A 19,541-nucleotide genomic window follows, 5' to 3' on the forward strand; every position below is an offset into this window, starting at 1 on the left:
CCAAGCATTCAAACGTCTGAAGCAGACAAAGTAGGCTGAAATTGCAGTAAGAGACTTTAGTTTAACTTTAATAAGGAACTTCCTGGAAGAAATCTAAATCTCTTACTGCAATTTAACTTAATGTTACAAGGTTAATTAAACACAAACAGGCTACCAAGGAAAGTTGTGGAATCTTGGCTCTTAGATAGAAAACCACATATCTTAAATGGTTTAAGTTTACTCCTGCCTGGAATTAAGAGACTGGAATGAATAACTCCCAGAGTTTGCTTATAGTATATTATATAACTGGTTTTATAGCTTTTTAACTTCTTCCATGCATGGGTGAGGCACACATCCATATGAACTCCAGGGCTGAATCAAAAGTACAACAAGCCCTATATACAAAGTGAATCTTGAGTTTTCTTACTTGGCATAAGAAAGGAAAAGTGTTATTTTTAAATTGGCTCCTTTCCTGAACACTATTAAGGAGAACTCTGGTTTGGAAAAATATTTTATTACAGCACTAAAAGATAGTCCCAAATCATTAACATACTGGGTCCATTGAACTACTTATCAATACCACATTCAAAGTCGTGTGTTTTGAGCAAAGAAAGGGCTTAAGTAGAGCTTTATAACTAACCACAAACAACGCTTATTTTTGGCCTTATTAGGAATTTGACATTAAAAAAACCCAACCCAAACCACACACTTTTATTATATATGGTCAAAAATAAGAACAAAAAAACCAGCCCATGTTTTCACAGTACTAAAGTGGTTTAATACATTGCTCTCATGTGCTGCCATATACAAAAAAGGATAATTTGTGGAAAAAACACACACACACAAAACAGGCAGCAATTGCTAAATATTTGATGAATTGTGGCATAATGCTAAATAATTATTCTTCCTCTTTCTTCTTCTGTCAAAATGGGCAAAATCATTTATTTTTATTGCTTTCCCCCCATTTTTTTAAAGAAACAAACCACTGTGACATCCATTCCATTTTAAACGAAAGCATCTATTATTCTATATCAAAAAGGGTCTGACATCATCACCATGTCCTGAAAGATATTTAGCTCTAGTCCACTGTTACATACTTTGTGCATTACATGAAATAAAATATCTCAAGATTTTGAAAATATTTATTTTAAAAATAGCAATCAAATTGTCTGTAATCACATTTTCTGCTTGGCTTTGAAAGCTACATTATTCAATATGCCAGTGGTCCTTTCCATAATGGTAACACATTAGAAATTCATGCTGCTCTAATACATCTGACTTCCTTGATGGAACAGCACTCCCTATAGACTCAAAGGAACACTCCAGCTTCAGTCTTGTCCTCCTGCACACTACCTACTGAAGTGATGGTTGGTTGTCAAAACAGTTGTACAGTGGCCTTTGAATGCAAAGTGTGCCATGACTGAATGCTAAAAATGACAATAAATCTGAGTACATACATTAAGCTTGCTTTTGTTGCCTGGAAAAATAAGGCATTTGGGAAATAGACCCCCCAATTTTATTGCTTTTAACATCTTTTTTTCATTTTAAAGTCCAGAACTGGAAATTTGAAGCATTCAAATAAATCGAAATCTCCTTTGTTGCTTTTTTCATTGTAAATTTTCTATAATGTGTCATTAGGAACCACACTCTACAAAAAGCCCAGGTCCTAAATGCATCCTTTCTGCGAGGCCATTCTAAAACTTTGCACGGTTTTTCTTTGTATGAAAGAGCTTCTGTTGACTGCACAAAGAACAAGCGATCGCCAGGCAGTGAGGCTTGGATGACTTTATACAAGGTTGTATTTCGCCTTCCACCAATCCATGATTAACCCAGCAGTGAATGTACCATAGTGCAGAGAAAAAGGAGAGGCTCTCGATTTGGGTTTGTAGGAATCAAAGGATTTTTCTGAAACCATGAATACTTAATACGGACATTTTCTTATTCCACCTTTCTCCCAAATTGTTCTATAGTTTCTTTTTAACCTGAAAACACAGTCCATTCTCACAAAGCGATGTCATTTTCTTCTTAATGGCAGAATAACATTTTCTACCCCCCCAAAATGTTCTGTTCTATAGATTCAAATATCTTAATAACTGATTGGGCTTTGGAGATACAGGTAAAATACTGAGAAAGCTGAAGTGACGGGAAGAAAAAATTACTAAATAACTAAAGTGACAAGCTGAGTGAGTTGTGACTCTGGATCACAGTTGTTTGGTCAATAGAGAATGAATCATAGGAAAATGCTAGCCCTGGGAAGGATCTGAGAGATCAACTACTCTTGTGGTTTTTCCATCTCCTTGGGGATCAGAATTCTTCGTTCAAGGGAACTTTTATAAGAAATGTAAACAAGTGACACCAGTAAGAACAAAGCCCCTCTGGCTGATTCCTGGTTCCCTCTGATTCCAAGAAGCTCAATTTGGAGCCCCTCATACAGCCCAACCCTCCTCCACCACTGGTTAAAGGCGGGGTGCAATGAGTTGCCCATGGCTAGCATGATAGACTCATTCCAGGGTTCTTCTAATCAGACTCTACTCTCTGATCAATTACCCACTATCAAAATAACTCAGGAGAATTTTGAGAAAATGGAACTTTTGCACATTGGGTCATGAATGGCTGTTTACCTTGGACCTAGAGTATCAGAACTAACTGGCACTTATTCGACAGTGTATACTAATAGAAAGTCTACCTTGTTTTATAGCCTGGTCTTGGAAAATAGGGACTTGAAGAAAATGGAATCTTTTTAAAGTGCCAGAAATCTAACTTCTTGCAGGAATCCTGACTGACTACTACTGTAACATAAAATGACACAGGCAAAAATATATAAAAAGGAAATGGGGGAAATTTGGGAAGGAAGAAATTTCAACCTGTGTATGTCGATGGCAAATTTTAGAAGACAGTCTAGACATTCTACCCTGGTGAACTTTTTATCAGAAAGGGATTTCTACTGCATATATATAGCACCTACTGCATAACGACACTACTTTACAGATATTAACTACTTTAATGCTCACAATATTATGGGATTAAATATCGTATTATACCCATTTTATAGATAAGGAAACTGAGGAACAGAAAGGTTATATAAGTTGCTCAAGGTCACACAATTGGTAAGTGGCAGTTCCAGAATACGAAATAAGGCCATCTGGGCCGAAGATGTTGATTTTAATTACAATGCTTTATTTTACAAGGACACTCAATAAAAAGTAAAGACTTCTTTGGTAGGCTTTTTGCTGTCTTTTTTTTTTTTTTTTTTGACAGAAGTGAAGAAGATTAAGGATTAAAGTATAAATAACTCTTTTGGAAAACCATCTCTCTCTCATGCATTTTAACTTCTCCAGAACAGTAATATAAGCTTGCTTTTCCTATTTTATTTAACAAACTTATATAATGCTTGCAATGTGCCAACCACTAAACAATTCTTAAATATTCATTTAACCCTATAAGGTATCCTTGTTTTTAAGATAAGGAAGCTGGGGTATTTACTGGCTGAGCCACCGAGCAAGTCACTTAACCATTTTGACCCTCTATTTTCCATTTTTAAAATTGGGAGAATAATATTCATTCAGATATTGATTTAATTGTATCAGTTATATTGCCATTCATTGGACATAAGAGACAAGAAAATTTATCTTTAAAATAAAATCTCAAAAAAGATTATATATTATATATATTAGGTTGGTACAAAAGTAATGGCAGTTTCTGCAATTATTTTTCTCTTTTTTTAAAAGATTTTTTGGGGAAGGGGTACAGGACTTTATTGGGGAACAGTGTATATTTCCAGGACTTTTTTCCAAGTCAAGTTGTTGTCCTTTCAATCTTACTTGTGGAGTGTGCCATTCACCTTCAAGTTGTCCTTTCAGTATTAGTTGTGGAGGGCGCAGCTCAGCTCCAGGTCCAGTTGCCGTTGCTGGTTGCAGGGGGCACAGCCCACCATCCCTCTGTGCCCACCATCCCTCGCAGGAGTCGAGGAATTGAACTGGCAACCTTGTGGTTGAGAGGACGCGCTTCAACCAACTAAGCCATCTGGGAGCTCAGCGGCAGCTCAGCTCAAGGTGCCGTGTTCAATTTTAGTTGCAGGGGGCGCTGCCCACCATCTTTTGGGGGACTCGAGGAATTGAACTGACAACCTTGTGGCTGAGAGCCCACTGGCCTATGTGGGAATCGAACTGGCAGTTAGGAGCATGGAGCTCTCACTGTCTGAGCCACCAGACGGGCCCATATTTTTACTCTTTTAAATCACATTTACTTTTGCACCAACCTAATAATTTATATTGTATAAAATAGTAACAGATATATGTATATGATGATGCATGTATATTAAGCATTACAATAACTTCTGAACTATATATATATATATATATATATATATATATATATAACACCTAAATGAAAACTAAAATATTTTCACCTCTTTGATCCATTCAAATTCTAAAATTCCATCATGTGAAAACACTAACACAAAAATGCAAGCGCCATACTAACAGCAAAAGACAGCTTTAATAACATTGAAGAGCTTTTGGAAAATAAAATTGGAAAGAGTTGAGCCCATATATAAATCTGCCTAGGGTGGCTTATACTCACAGAATTTTAAAATTTAGAGCAAGTTCATTATTTAGAATCTACAAGTGCTAGCTTTTGTTAGTTGTTCCCCTATTATAGGTGATTTTGAAAGAACTCAGACAGAGCACTGTCATTTCTAGGTGGGCAGCTTTTACATCCTGATTTCTGTAGCCATCATTTCCTTGTCTATATGAGCACCGATGACCTACATTGTGTACTATTCATAAATATATTTCAACAATTGGCAGACCAATCAGTAGTTGTTTGTTAAATTTTGTCATCGCATTAGACATGAGCAAGTTGCTAAGGAAAGAATTTCAGCCAGTTTTTACAGAGAAGCGTGAAGAAACTATTTTAGAGTCATAAACTTCCTTTCGAAGAAAGTAATCCCTTAGTGCTTTTCAAATGTAAAATATGATGATATGAAGCGGTATTCATCTTCAAATCCATATAATTGGGAATGATGTGAAAACAGCTTAGCAGCCCATCTTTCTATTCTCACTGTCACCACCTTGTGTATTTCCTCAACACCCTTTGCCCAAGTTATGACAACAGGCTACTCAGACTTTCCACACCTCCAGTTTCTTACCACTGCTATCCATCCAGGGAGGTGCCAGAAGAAATTTCCTACAACACTGCTGTCTTAATGTTTTTGCCTTGAGTGAAAACAGCCAATCCTATTGGCTATAGCCAATCCTATTGGATTCTATGATGGATGTTTAGAATCCATCATATCAAGTCCACAGTCCTTTGGTTGGTTGTTGAAGCCTTCAGTCAAATTTCTTAACTTAAAATATTCAAACTGCTTTTCAATTGCTCTGCAATATACCTTTTCTTTCCTCATTGTTTGTCAAAATCAAAACCATCTTCCAAACCCTGACTGCAGTCCAACCATTTCCACCAAATTTTATAAACTACCTAAACCAGATTACTATAATCTCTCACAACTTGAAATTCCTATTGGGTTCATGGCCAGTAATACTGACTTGAGTGTTTCACTTGGTCTAATTGCTTTGTATTTCACTCTAATTGTTTCTTTCCTACTGATTAATGTTTTTGTCCCCCCCCCCCCCGTAATATATAAGCTCCTAAAGGACAGTGACCATGTCTTATCAATCATTTGAGCCCTTTGTATCAGTTAGACCATGGCAAGTGTTTAAAATGTACACACTGATGAATGGCATTGTAGAAACATTACAGCTCAAAATAAGAAGTGAAGAGGCTCCTGTCTCTTTTTCAAAGGAATAAGGAGACTCCAGTATAGCTGACCCTTCCAACTTTGTTAGATTTCTGTTGCAACTCTATAGTGTACCAAACTCTGGTGCTTGGAATCCAGCCAGAGATCCAAGCCTTGAAACAGGACCCTGTTTCACAATAAATTTAATCTCCAAATCTACTTTCTCTAAGACCATTCTGGCTTAAAAAATGGGGTTAATATAGAATTAATGTTAGAATCAACACCATTAACTAGACTTATGCTGTCCAATATAGTAGCCACTAGGTACATGTGGCTACTTTAAACATAAAATAATTAAAATGTAATAAAATCAACTTAGTCTCTCATTCACACTAGCTGCATTTACAGTAGCCAATGACTACTGTTACTGGACAGTATGAGTAACAGAAAAGCCATCATCACAGAAAGTTCTATTGGACTTTCAATAAGCTGAAGCTTATTGAAAGCCTCATCAGGATCTGCACTATGTGTTGGAGTAGCTTTTTATCTACAGCATAAAATGACAGGACCAGCACTGTGAGTAGATAAAATAGATGCCTACCTCAGAACGTGGTTTGAGAGGAATTGGGAAGGCTCACCAACCTGTCAAAAACTGTGCTAGATTCACCTTGCCAAGAACCAAAATGGCAAATTAGAGCTTCTTTCCCTCAGTGTAGGCCACTTGGGGCCCCTCTGCCTTGGAAAGCATTAAAAGTTCCAAGGGATATCCAATGTAAAGGGAAAATATCCATGTTTGGTTTTTGACAGTCGGTTGGGTAGAAAAAGCATAAAGAAATTTGGATGAGCTGAGGCTCCTGAGAGGTTAGAAGAAAGTACAGGGGAGGAAGGGGCTAGAAAATGGTATGTTTCACAGCTGCAGTCCAACCATTTCCTAGGTTCTGTCCTGAGCTAGGTTCTGTCCTGAGCACCATTTGGGAATGGAGTGATAGTCATGGATAGGAAATCTGGGAAAATCCCACACGCATATTTACTGAAGTTGCACAAACATCTCTTAAAGAGCAACTGGTGTATTGAGTGGGTCCTAGGAATGCTAAAAAGGCAATTATGTAAAGGAAAAAATTTGGGAACCTAAATTATATACTTGAATATCTTGTTATTCTTCCTATAGCCCAACCCATTCCCATTATGTGGAGGGAACATAGCAGACAAGACGGGTATTTTACACACTGTGTAAAAGCATACTTCCTCTCCTTCTTAGTGAATGGGGGCGCCTATAAGGCCTGACCTTGGAGGCCTTATTGAGTCATGAACTGGGTCTAAAGTCTTAGCCCAAAGAAGAATAATAGGCTGTGATTTTCAAAGTGACTACTTTGACATATAATACATTATTCAGATTTACACATTGAGTATGTGTGTTTAAAAATTCATGTTCTACTTTACTTTATGAAGTCATAGTTAACACTCTTAGGATAAAGTTATACAAGTGGAATATAATATAAAATACTGGGGCAACAGTGCTGACAGTTCTGCCCCTGCTAGTACCAGGAACCCTCTCCCCTCTTGGTCACCCAGCTAGCTGCAGTTCTTAGGAGAATCTATACATTATCCTGACATTAGTCTCTGGGCTTCACATTCCTTAGAAAATCTACTGCGGGGTTTCTTCTGACACTACTTCTACCCCCCACTTATGTTCATGATTAACAGAAAAAAATTACTGTGAAATCATTAACTTTAGAGCTACATCCCCAAATGACTTAGATAAGTGATAATACAAAACGCTTTCCTATCAGAAACAACATACTATGAACAAGTTAACCAATTTGTTCATTGTAAACTTGATGGCACTGTTTAGTGACTTACGAAAATGAAAATGGAGTTGGACTGTTAAGTGATTGAACAACGGGAAACCAAAGAGTGCTAATTCAAAGTCACTGTTAACCTGGGAGAGAGTTTTATAACATGGTAAAAAGCTCTGCCCTTAGCCATATGCTACTGAAAATATTTTTCACTACTTTAGATATAGATGGAGAAATTAAGTTTTTAGATGACATGAAAATCAGAAGGAAAGATTTTATGTTAAGTTCGCGTTTCTCAAGCATGGAGTTCTCATTAAAAATACAGACCCCTGGACTCCCTGGGTTGTGGCTGGGAATTTAATATTTGCTAGTTTTCTTGGTGATACATATTCCCACTAAATTTGAGAAGTGTAGGATATTAGAAGACTCTGAGAGACGACAGTTCCAATAGACTGAAATAGGTTAATGGCGATAAATTTTGATCATCAGAATTACACCTTCAAAATAAAAATGCAAATTGTTTTCTTGCTTTCCTATCATGTAAATGTGTGGAATTTGAGAGTGGAAAATAGGGTAGAAACCAAGTTTCATAGCAGTTCCTCTTCAGAAGATGTGGGGGTCTCGCTTGTGGTGAGGAACCCTGAACTAGATGAGAAGTGACACCTTTTAAGATAACTTTTTATCTGAAAGCTAGTAAGGCAGTTTAGCTCTACGAGAGGACAGTCAAATATGAGTGATCAAACATGTACTTAATTGATTTTGCCTAGACTTAAACATGTAACATGGAAAATTGCTTTAGGGTTTTATAGGACCCTAAACATTTTCCATGGCTAAAAACTTATTCCAAGTTTCAGAATGCGGTGTTACTACAATTTAAAGCTTCTTCCATTAAATTAGACCTTGCCCTCACTAGGTCCCATCTCTCATTCCCCACTACAAATAAGTAAGCAGGTTCTTACCACAGAAATGGAGTTAGTAAGCAGTGCTCCCTCTTGTCCCAGCATATTGGAGACAGTGATTTCAGGTAGGTCCATGTTTTGTGGATGAAATGGTAGCAGGCCATTATGGTTCATTGGGTGACACAGAGAGTGGTAACCAGTTTCGACTTCATTCAGATGCACCAGCGAGTGGTCAGGAAGGGAAGGAGGAGTGATGGGTGGAATGTTAAAGTCTTCACTTTCCAAGCTTGGACCAGGGTAGGACTGCAAAAACAATAGTGATATTATTGCAAATTATTATCTCCTGCTTCCTTATCATGAACAAACACACATGACCCCTTCAGATATTATTACAATCAGCATTATGGATTTGTAAAAGACGTTTCAAACACTTAGATTATCCTGCGGCAATTTCACTATTATGCAGGGAAGAAATCGTCTCTAAGGCATATCCACTCTCATACAAAGAATGCTTCCATTAGGCAGTTTCATTTTTCCAAGAAGTTGAGCTCAAGCAGATTTCAAGAGTCCCATTAAAATTTTCCAGAGTTAATCTAGCTGAATACTTTTTTTTTTCATAAGAATTGTGGGGAAGGAAGGCAATTTATAAAATTAATGTTTGATCAAACATGTTTCATAGGACTCCCTACTGCTCAAATCATGAGATGTAATAAAATGAATTCCACAAGTACTGGGGCAATTTGTTTTTGGGTTTTGAAAAGCTATATGCTTACAACCGACAAAAGGAAAGTAATTAGTATAGAAATAACTTAAGCATGTTGCATAAGTGCAGTTGCATAGAAAGTTTGATATATGAAAAAAAGGTCATTAAAAGCTATTTTTATCACAAAGATTATATCATCAAAATAAATTAAGGTTGCTTTCTTGACTTCTGATTACTTATATTGATTTGAATTTTCCCTAAAATCAATATTTAGTTTTGATAAATAATATCACAGTCATTTAAACTCAGTTAAGTCAGTTTTGAAAGGCAAAATAACAGTAATATTTTTATTACACTAATTTAGGAATAAAAGTCAATAAAGAAAATAAATAACATGTGCAACTTTTTTTTTTCCAGAAAGTAGCTTTAGATAAAAGAAGTGTGGGAGTAAATAAGGAAGGAAATATTATATGAGGAAACTCCTGTTTAAAAACAGAACTTGAAGATAAATATTGAAGGTATAAAGAGGAATTGAATAGTATTAATAAAATATTGTTAGCAATTAATATCAAGACACAGTGATATTGAGAAGTCCTTTATAGAGCAGGGATCCTAGTGTGAAAGGAAGTAATTTTGGTCCAGATAATTCTTGCAAAGCCTGTCTTTCAAATTAAGCGAGTCTTCGTAGTGTTTGAGTGCGTGGGGAACAAGGACTCACTTGTCTAACAGCACAGCGCCTGCTGAAGTGTGCAAGATTTGAAATGAGCAGGCAGAGGGTAGGAGCCAAAGAAAGTAGTGTAAGGTATTCATTGGGTGTTCAGCCAATAAGCTTCATGCTCCTGCGTCCAAGTGCCTGGGGTTATTTTTTCCAGATGGCGTCTGTTTGTCTAACAGAAAGAAAATCTTCAAGTTGCACTTGCTAAATGTTGTACAACTTTTGATATATTTGTTTAGGTGCTGTCAGAAGACATGATGAAATGAAGAGCTACTTGGAACATCTGGAATTGAGACCTGGTCACATACAGGCACGTGTAGGTTAGAGACTTGGGGGTATATGAAGGAAATATTTGATTCATCGTCAAATCATTTTTCTTAAATATCTAAAGTTCGGCTAAAAAATATGACACCAGCTCTAAAAGTTCAATCATCAGTTACCAAATCTTCCTGCTTACAGTATATATCTCTTGTGTGAAAAATATATTAGTGCTCTGTGTTAAAATTAAAGTTTGATTAAATTCTCACATGTCTCATATATTTTAAACCTTGAGTCTTACAGACCTAAACCACCAGTTTCTGGTAAGTATTCATATAGGAAGAAGCATAAAAAATGTGAAGTGGGGAACTGGGTGAGAGAGAAAGCCTGTTTATTAATGTTGATTTCAAGTAAAGCACTGTACTGACTTCTTTGACTACGTGTCTTCATTTAATCATCATAATAATCCTTTGTGTAGCTATTATTACCCTGATTTCCTGAAGAGAAAATTGAGACTCAGAAGTTAAATAACTTGTACTCAGCTGGTAAACAATCAGCTCAGTACATATGAGTCATGAATATATGAAGGAGGAAGGCAATTTTATTGCTGTGATATTTACATAAGTATTTCAATTGCTACTATTTTATTAGGTGGAATGATACAAAGTTGCCAATACCCAACTGTTTCTGATGAACAAAATTTCATAATTTAAGATTTAGTATTAACATTAATATCAGGTCTTTCTTTGTCCCAAATTCCACCCCAATGCCTACCCCACTGAAATAAAATATTTACTCTATTAATCCAGCACAAGAAATCATACTTTGTCTTTTTTGTCAACATTTCTAAGTCTAAACTCATTGATATGTACCCTTCAAGAAGTTAACTGGTGTCTGTTTGAATCATTTCTGAATAAGGTACAATTAATGCCAGCGATAAACGAAAAAGATGTTTTTAACTTTACAAATGCCATTAAACCTCTGAACACACCCAGGGATATTCTACTTGTGGTATACTATAATTTTACATTCTAGAATTTCTCCAGTAGTTAAATCTTAATTTGTGGTGTTCTAAGGAAGGTTTAATTGGTTATCACTTTACATTCAGTGATAACAATTGTACTATAATTTAACTAAGGTACATGGTTTATTTTCATGTAATTACACATTAACGTTATTTAATCCATGCACTTATACATCAGAACCACAGATTCCACAACTTAACCGGTAATGGGTAGTTATGTGGATCAAGAATTTTAACAACATAAGTTTACTTGGTTGTTTCTGTTATTTACATTATTCGCCATGAGCCTATTACAGTGTAATTGATGCCATATAAAAGTATCATGGCAATTGAATAAAATGTCAAACTATCACAGAACTTACAAAAACTTCAATGCCAGACTAAAGACTAATTCCTCAACATTGATTTTTGTGACATGACACCTTTATTTTGATTTTTTTAAAAAGTTAATAAGAATAAATTTGACTTAACAATAGTAAGTTATATATTAGAAACAATTTACAGTTGGGGGGGATGTATTGCAATAGGGTACGATTCAATATTTTTCCTTATTTCACATGAAGCTGTCTGGTTAGAATCAGTGTACAAGTTTGTTTAAAGAATTACCAAATGAATAACAGAATAAATGCTTACGTGAGTGAATGAATGAATGTTAAAATGACTCTTCCAAGGCATGAAGTTTGTGAATACACCACTGTTATTGCATGGGCTTGAATACATATCCTGTATTCCCAAGACTGCTCTGGCCAGGTGACAATGTGGTACGTGACGTTAATCTCTGACATGTCGGGAAGCCAAAAATATGCTGGTAGAGATAATAAAGGCTTAAGCAGCCTAAGAAAGGCTGGGGCAGGGTTGTGTGGTGTCTCTCGATGGCTACTGATCAGTTCCTCTGAAGCGGCTTGCATTTACCATCCCGTAGTGGCTTGTATTTACTATCTCATAGTGATAGAGAGGTCCCAGAGGATTTGCAAGGGTGGCTTCAGGGCCCCTTGACACTCAGAAGTTGCTGGAACCTAATCCCCACTGCAGGTAGAACATCAAGTAAGGACCTGGTGGAAGCCTTGGTTCCACATCAGGATCACTCGGGGACAGCAGGTCTGATGTCCCATGCCCGGATATCAGCCAGGGCCTAATTAGACAAGGGGGCATAGAGGGCATGGGGGGGGTTACTCTGATCACAGAAGATGAGGGGCTGAGTGAGGTCATCCTTGGGTGACACAGTGGACCTGCTGTACTTGTCAAATGACTCAGGGTTCTTTTTTGACTTGGACTTATTTTCTTTCTTCAAGTCTCAGCGAGGCCAGGAGTTTAAAAGTTCTTTGATTCTCCAACTATCTTGGGACCAAAGATGATTTGATCCTTCCTAAGACCCTTGTAGATCCTCATGAGACTTGGGACTATGCAACCTGAGTTGGTGATCACCAAGGAGCCAATCCCATGCCCTCTGCAGACCTATAGGTCTGGGTTCTAGTATAGAATGCTGGAGGAGAATAGTCAGGGACCTTCAAGCTGATGTCTTCTTTATCACACTTTACAGTGCCTTTTATCCATCTCAGCCTAGAGATCAGACTTTTATCAGCAGTCTGAGCCATGAAGCTTTCCTCCTTCCAAAGGAATGATAAAAGTTAATGATGATCGTCTATACAAATCGAGAGAAAGTATTTAGGGATAGAGGTATGAAATTCTAGCCAATACTTTAAATGTTATCTTGGATGTTTATCACGTTAAAGAAAGGCAAATTGGCAATAAAGAAGCATGCAAAGTAATTTGCTCTAAACCATAGCCAGTCTGTAGATCCAAATGATTCAAAGAACTTAAAATTATATTATTGGTACATAATCAGATTCTCCCTAACCTGAACGTAATCACTGGTCCCAAACACAGGAGGTCTCATCATGGTACTGGTGCAGGGATATGCCCTACACTGCACATACCTGTGTGTCCCGGAGCAGGAGCTCCGGGTCATGTGGATTAGAGTGGGCTGTACTATCGTGAAACTTGGCTAATTCTGAAACATATATGAACTTCTGAAGGCCACAAGAGGACTACTGGAAGCATTAAAGTAGTAATTTCAAAATACGTAATCGTCATCCTCAAGAGAGTAATTTTATAGTCCTAAATAAAAGACTCAGTGACTATTTCAAGTCATTTTCTTAAAATCTGACCACTGGAATTTACACATTGAGCTGATAAAGTGCTACATCTTTCTCTGATGAGAAGAAGACGGATTTTTGTCCAGGTGAGAGGACTCGTCCGTGATTGATGAGAATGGCCACAGAGCATGTTGGAAGGAATTGAGGCTCTGGTGTCCAGGAGAAAGGGACTGCGTCCAGGTTTTCGCAGCACGTGTTATAATGAATTCTGGGGCAAGTTTCTTAGTCCTTGTGGGCCTCAGTTTCAAAACCTGCTTCATGGGGTTCTTATGAGCATTGAAAGCAAAAACATAAGTGAGGTAAAAAGCCTAATAATATGTCTGCCACAAAGAAAGTTCTTGATAAATGGCAGCTTTAATATTGCTTTGGTTATTGTTAAATGGGATTATGTATGCCATGGATTGGGTCATATCCAAGAAAACAAACAACTATGGACATTATGGGAGAGAATTTAGCCACCATTTTAAAGGAGAGTCAGTATATTTGTTGTTGATCAGACTTCATATTTTAGCACAGTGTAGTCTCATTCATACATAATATATTCATGTAATTGCTTCCCATAAATAGCTAACATTTCTCCTTTATTTTAAAGGAATTGAATTGCATTTTTGAAATTGAAGAATAAAAAAAACAATAGTAGAAAATTGTAAACAGGCAAAGGATGCTGAAGAGCTCAGACGATAAGGACTTCATGTGCAAAGTCCCACAACTCTTCTTGTTCAGGGAATGGTGCTGCCAGACCTGCAACCCAGGCTGAGCAGTTCCCGACAGTTCCACTCCTACTGAGCCAGGCAAAAGGCAAATGACTTTGTGAACCGGGATTTCAGTATCTAAATTTGCTACCAAAGCTATACTTTCTAAGCTACTGTCTTTTGTTCATAGAAAGCTCTCCTTCCCTGGGAGATTCTTGGCAAGGAGGTCACACTGCTAGTTGGATGGATCGTTTGTCAGACTAAAATCAAGAGACAGGGTTAGGAAAGTAACAGAGGATCCATCCCGATCTGTTTTGACTTGACATGTTTGCAAGCTTTCCCAGCCATTGTCCTTCTGCATGTCCAACCTTCCCCAGCTTCTCCATTTCAGTGCAAAAGGAAAGCAAGTTTTTCACCTGATTTCTGGAAGATCTCATTCCCTATCCATTTAATTACATACTCACATTCCTTTTTAATCATATTGTTTTACATATTCCATGACCTGGGTATCCTGTTTACATTATTTCCTTCTTCTGCAACCCACATTTCCTTTTGCTCCAGCTTGTTCTTATTTTTCATTCATTTTCTACATTATTACATCTGGAAGTGGGATGTTAATTAGCCTGATTTTTCTTTAGACTATAGAGAATTCATGTTTTCATACTGTCTACATAGAGTGTTAATATATGCTGACCAGGAACAAACAACGGGAAATCTCTTCTGGCCTTTGCCTCTTCTTCTCTTTTTAAAATCTAGTTTCTCCACCAGAGGGGCCTTGCATTTGTGGGTCGCTGTCCACATATTGCAATCATTACACAAAGCACTCGATCTTCGGTGACAAGAAGTCTCATAACTCAGAAGAATTCAAAAAATATCATCTTGTACATATCTTTAAATTATGTGATAGCTTCATGCAATCATGCATATACTAAAAATATGGCTATGGTTATAACATTGTAAAATATGTTTCTCATAGAGCTCTTTATTTGGGAGATAAATAAATAGCACTGCCATCAAACATATACAGAATGCCTTAATTTTTAATCTGTAACATAATTCCTGAAAGTTCTTGATAGAAATACACCAATGTTTAAACATGTTTCATCTTTTATTATTGAAAATTGTCACTGCATGATTCAACTAACGAAATGGAAATCAAAGTAAACTGAGGAGTTCACTAGAAAAATCATAAACTTCCTCTGTATGTTTTCAGAAGTTAAGATGCTGCATGTAATGGTGATTTCTCTTGAAAGAGTTTAAAGAGCATCAACATTATCTCTTATTTCTTTTGAGAAGACCTTCAGAAGTAGGTATTTTTCAGATTCTTTTGTCTCTGCATGAACAAGGGCTGATAGCTTGAGACTATAATGTATTACTGTGGAAAGCTTCGGTCTGTTACATAAATCATCTTAACACTCAGCAAGAATTGTCCAACAGTGCCATTGATGGCTCAAGCCAATGATCCTGCAAACAATTTTTTTGTCTTTCTTCACATGTTAGACAATAGCAATAAATCATCTTCATTTAAAAACACACAATGTACTAATTTTTCAAGCAACAGTTACCGAAACGCAATTTTTGGTAGAAAGTACATTTATTTTATTTGTGCTCATTAATGTTTGTAACCTGTGTTGAGTAAAAGGCAATGAGTGCCTCATTTGCCATAGAAGCATTTATTGTGTACCTACTATGTGTAAGGCATCCTGCAAAGTATGATTTGAGATACAAAGAATTATAAGAAGCAGACTGTTGTAACGAAAGTGAATTAGAAGAGATATAAGTACTTAGGCTCCAATAAAAATCATATTTAAAGTGTCAGGCTTAGTAATATCAGAGTGTAAATGAAAGAGAAATTATTTGAAGCTAGGATGATGAAGGGAGCATTATAAGCAGATTTACCCTGATAACAGGGCCTGAAGGTCAGACACTTCTGCTGAGATACCATAAGTGCTCAAGGGAGGACCACAAAAGCGACAAATGAGCAAGTCCAGACAACGCAGCAAGGAGGTTCAACAGCAAGGTCAGGTCTTCAATCTTTAAGGAAACTTCAAAAGGCAAGATTGCCTTCAACAGGCTGAAGCTCTGAGGATTCAGGGGTCCTGGGACAGTGAGCCAAGCACTCTCATATCAGCGGTGGGTGGGGCAGGGTAGTCCAACACTCTTTTGTGAATCACGCCTGTGCCAGGGCAACCTCTCCAGGGACTTCCAGAAAAGTCCTTACATTTACATATAGGCATTTCTCCTGCCATAATTCATTAATGATACTAAAATGGAGAAGACATTTGTTTTTTTCTCACTATTGTTTGGGGACCTACATGAGTCTCCAAGCTGTATTTTTAGGTGACACTTTAAAACCAAGTGTTGTATACAGTTGTCATAAGGGCCTCCCCTTTGGCTAAAAATAAACAAACAAACAAACAAACAAACAAACAAACACACACTTCTGGGGAACAAATAATGTATGCCCCCCCACAACCCAAAACCCACAACCCACACATGAATGATTAGAGAGAGCAGACTGAAGTGGAGGAGCTACTTCTGAAACCATGGTGGGGGCCCAAGGATGTTCTTCCGGTAATAGGTCATCATTCCATATTCATTGTTTAAAGGGAATAATTAAAACATTTAAATTTAATTGCTTAGTATACAATTTTACGTACAAGTGCAGCTTATACTTTTTTTAGTTTTCCAGATGTTTTCAAGTATCACATTGAGTTCATATGTTCTGAGATTTAGTGCTACATTTTTTTGCTTCATTTTATAAATAATCCACATTAACCAGAAGAAAAAATAAAATACGCATTAAAAAAACCCTTAATCCACCCACCCAGAAACAAAACCAAACCCAAAACACCACACTATTAAAACGTGTATCTTCAAGATTTTTTTAGTCCCCATTAGCTATTTTGTTTTGGGCTTCTGTTTTTGTTTTTAATAACAAAATTCAGATCATACAGCTCTGATTTTGGAGCTAGAAATGCTACATGCAAATCTCAATCCATCTCTTCGTATGTGTAGTAACTTAATTCTGCTAAGCCTCAGTTTCCAAATCTGTAAAATGGGGATGGTAATAGTATTCAATTCATTAACAGCACATCAGGATTAAATGTGGTAATGTAAATAATTTGAGTAACATAGTGGCTCATAAGAGAATCAGTAAATGTTAGCTACAGTATTATTATACTATCATATAATTTAATCTGGTCACTTAAAATGGATCATGAATAATTTTCCATGCCAATTAATATCATCTACATCATTGCCTAAATGGCTGTATATTATATTGTTGTGTGCATGTTCTATAATTTATTCCATTGGTTTCCTATTACCAAACATTTAGGGTGTTTCTGATTTTTCTTGTTACAAAGTACACCGTGATAAATAATCTTATGCATATTTTTCCTTAAGATAATATTCTAGAGTTCTGTATTTTTGCTGAACTGGAATCACAGAATACTCACTCAAGAAAACTCAGAAACTATGCTCCCACTTTATAGATGAGAAAAGTGAGCCCCAAAGAGGTTAAATGATTTGACTGTATTTAGAGAACGAGCTGGGCAGAGGGGAAACCCATAGCATCATTACAACAATTTTTTTTCATTTAATAATTGAATAAAATGTTTTGGGTTTTAACATAACATTTAAAAATAGATACAGCCTTCCAGCTTTAATAAATGTTTTTAAACCTGAGTTAAATTGATTTTTGTTTATGGTCAGGATTTATTTGCTAAATTATATGCAGGCAGCCAGCACAGAGCCGAACACTCAGTGTTGGCCTATTTTTATATGTACGTATTTGATACGTAAACTTAAAACTACATGCTAGATGTGTTTATGGCCATTCTTTTCATTTTCGCCGGTTGTGTAGAAATCAGTAAAATAAATGCTGAGTATGTAAACACACATTATTTACAAAAATGACAGATTAGCCGAGGAGAAGAGCTAAGCAGATGGCTTGGGCTCTTGAATTGGCTCCTCCCCCTCAATCAAGGGGCCAGAAAAAGGACAGAGACCTTCCTGTGTTTACTCATCATACTTTGACACGCAATACCTACTCTTTAGATCATTTATCAGGAAACGACTGCAAGTGGATCCCTAGATGTTTGAGGATCATCTCACTTCCTAGTCTTTGCTACAAAGAAAGCTTACGTTGAAGTAAGGGCTGAAGTAGGGCTGAAGATGGGGACATGGAAGAAAAACTCAATTGAAGACAATTCGCTCAGTTTGATAGAGATAAAACCCCTCATCCTTCAGTTAGTTACCCAGAAGTGGGATCCCTGGGGAAGAGCGGTGGGAAGGGTGAGCCATCTTCTGTGGAAAGACCTCCTGTATTTTGTTACCTTCTGGAGGAAGAACGAAAAGTGCCAAGAGTGGGAAAAGAGCCAAGAACGAAAAGTGCCAAAAGTGGGAAAAGAGTCCTGGACTGGGGCAAGAAGAGTAGTGAGAATATACGGGATACGGGACAGCAGTGGTGGTAAAGGTATGAAAAAGGCTGGAAAAGTGGGGAAGGAAGGATTCACCACTCTGGACAAAAGAAGCCAAGGATAGCAAATAAACACTTGACCTTGTACAGCTTTTCTGTGTGTTTGAACAGATATAAAATTACTGCTTTTGTAGGTAAAAGATAGTCAAATGTCTGCAATTTCATTTGGTTCAACCTACTGTTTTCAGAGAATTCCTACACATATAACACACTGCAGTCATCTCAGTATTAACAAGAATGGAGGTTAGTACATCAACATTTGACTTAAAAGTTCTAAAATAAAATGAAGCCTCACAGACAAAGGATGGAGTCAGACTTGGGCGTTAGGCCCTTCCAGGCCAGAATCCTAGCTCTGATATTTACAATTTTTGATATTTGGCCCATCACTCTACCTCCCTCATCCTTGCTGAATTATTGTAAGGATTAAGTGAGATAATATATGCAAAGCCTTTGCTTAATTCCTTGTCAGACACAAGTAGCTGCCAACTGACAGTTACTATTATTATTACGGATATAATTCATTGATTACATTAAGGGTAGGGGAGCACTAACCTAAACTTCCAGCCAAGCAGAACCTTCCTGTTAAAATGTACCATCCTGTGGACAAGCAGGAAGTTTAACTGAAGTCAGATCATAAGAAATAAATAGCTGGGTACTCACAGTACCCGAGTCTGGGCTGCTCCTACTGGTAACTTCTGTATAAGGCTGCTGGCCCTGCCCTACACCCACAACCCTATTTTCTAACCAAACCCCCATCCCTTCAAGGCCACTGCACTTTGTGAGTTCAGAAAATAACAACTCACAGTAGGCTTAGGTCTTCTTGAGGGAGGGCCTTCTCCTGAAATGCTGGGAGGCCCCGTCGCATACAGGAAAGCCTTCTTATTGGCCTCAAAGCATGACTATCAGAGGCCTTGTGAGTTTCAGACCAGGCTATTCCACTTGTATAATTTGATTTTAGAACTCAGAAGTCACTTGTTTGACTTCACTAGCAAAAGGATCAATTATCGTAACTTATAAACAACAAGGAATATATGGAGGATATTTTCCAAGACAGCCAATTACTTTCAAACCATTAGGGTTATAGTAATAAATCTTTATA

At 37.1% G+C, this 19,541-nt stretch overlaps 1 protein-coding gene across 4 annotated transcripts in view; it reads right to left on the reverse strand.

The window, feature by feature from the left end:
* The window catches only part of TOX (thymocyte selection associated high mobility group box), a 296,392-nt gene that overhangs the window by 121,232 nt on the left and 155,619 nt on the right, over positions 1-19,541 (reverse strand). For all 4 annotated transcript variants that reach the window (XM_081071100.1, XM_081071099.1, XM_081071101.1 and 1 more), the window contains one exon: positions 8,472-8,714. In XM_081071100.1, coding sequence (XP_080927226.1) covers positions 8,472-8,714 — 243 coding nt within the window. The remainder of the gene's footprint in view (positions 1-8,471; positions 8,715-19,541) is intronic.

Source organism: Rhinolophus hipposideros (genome assembly GCF_964194185.1).
Source record: "Rhinolophus hipposideros genome assembly, chromosome: 13".
NCBI lineage: Eukaryota > Metazoa > Chordata > Mammalia > Chiroptera > Rhinolophidae > Rhinolophus > Rhinolophus hipposideros.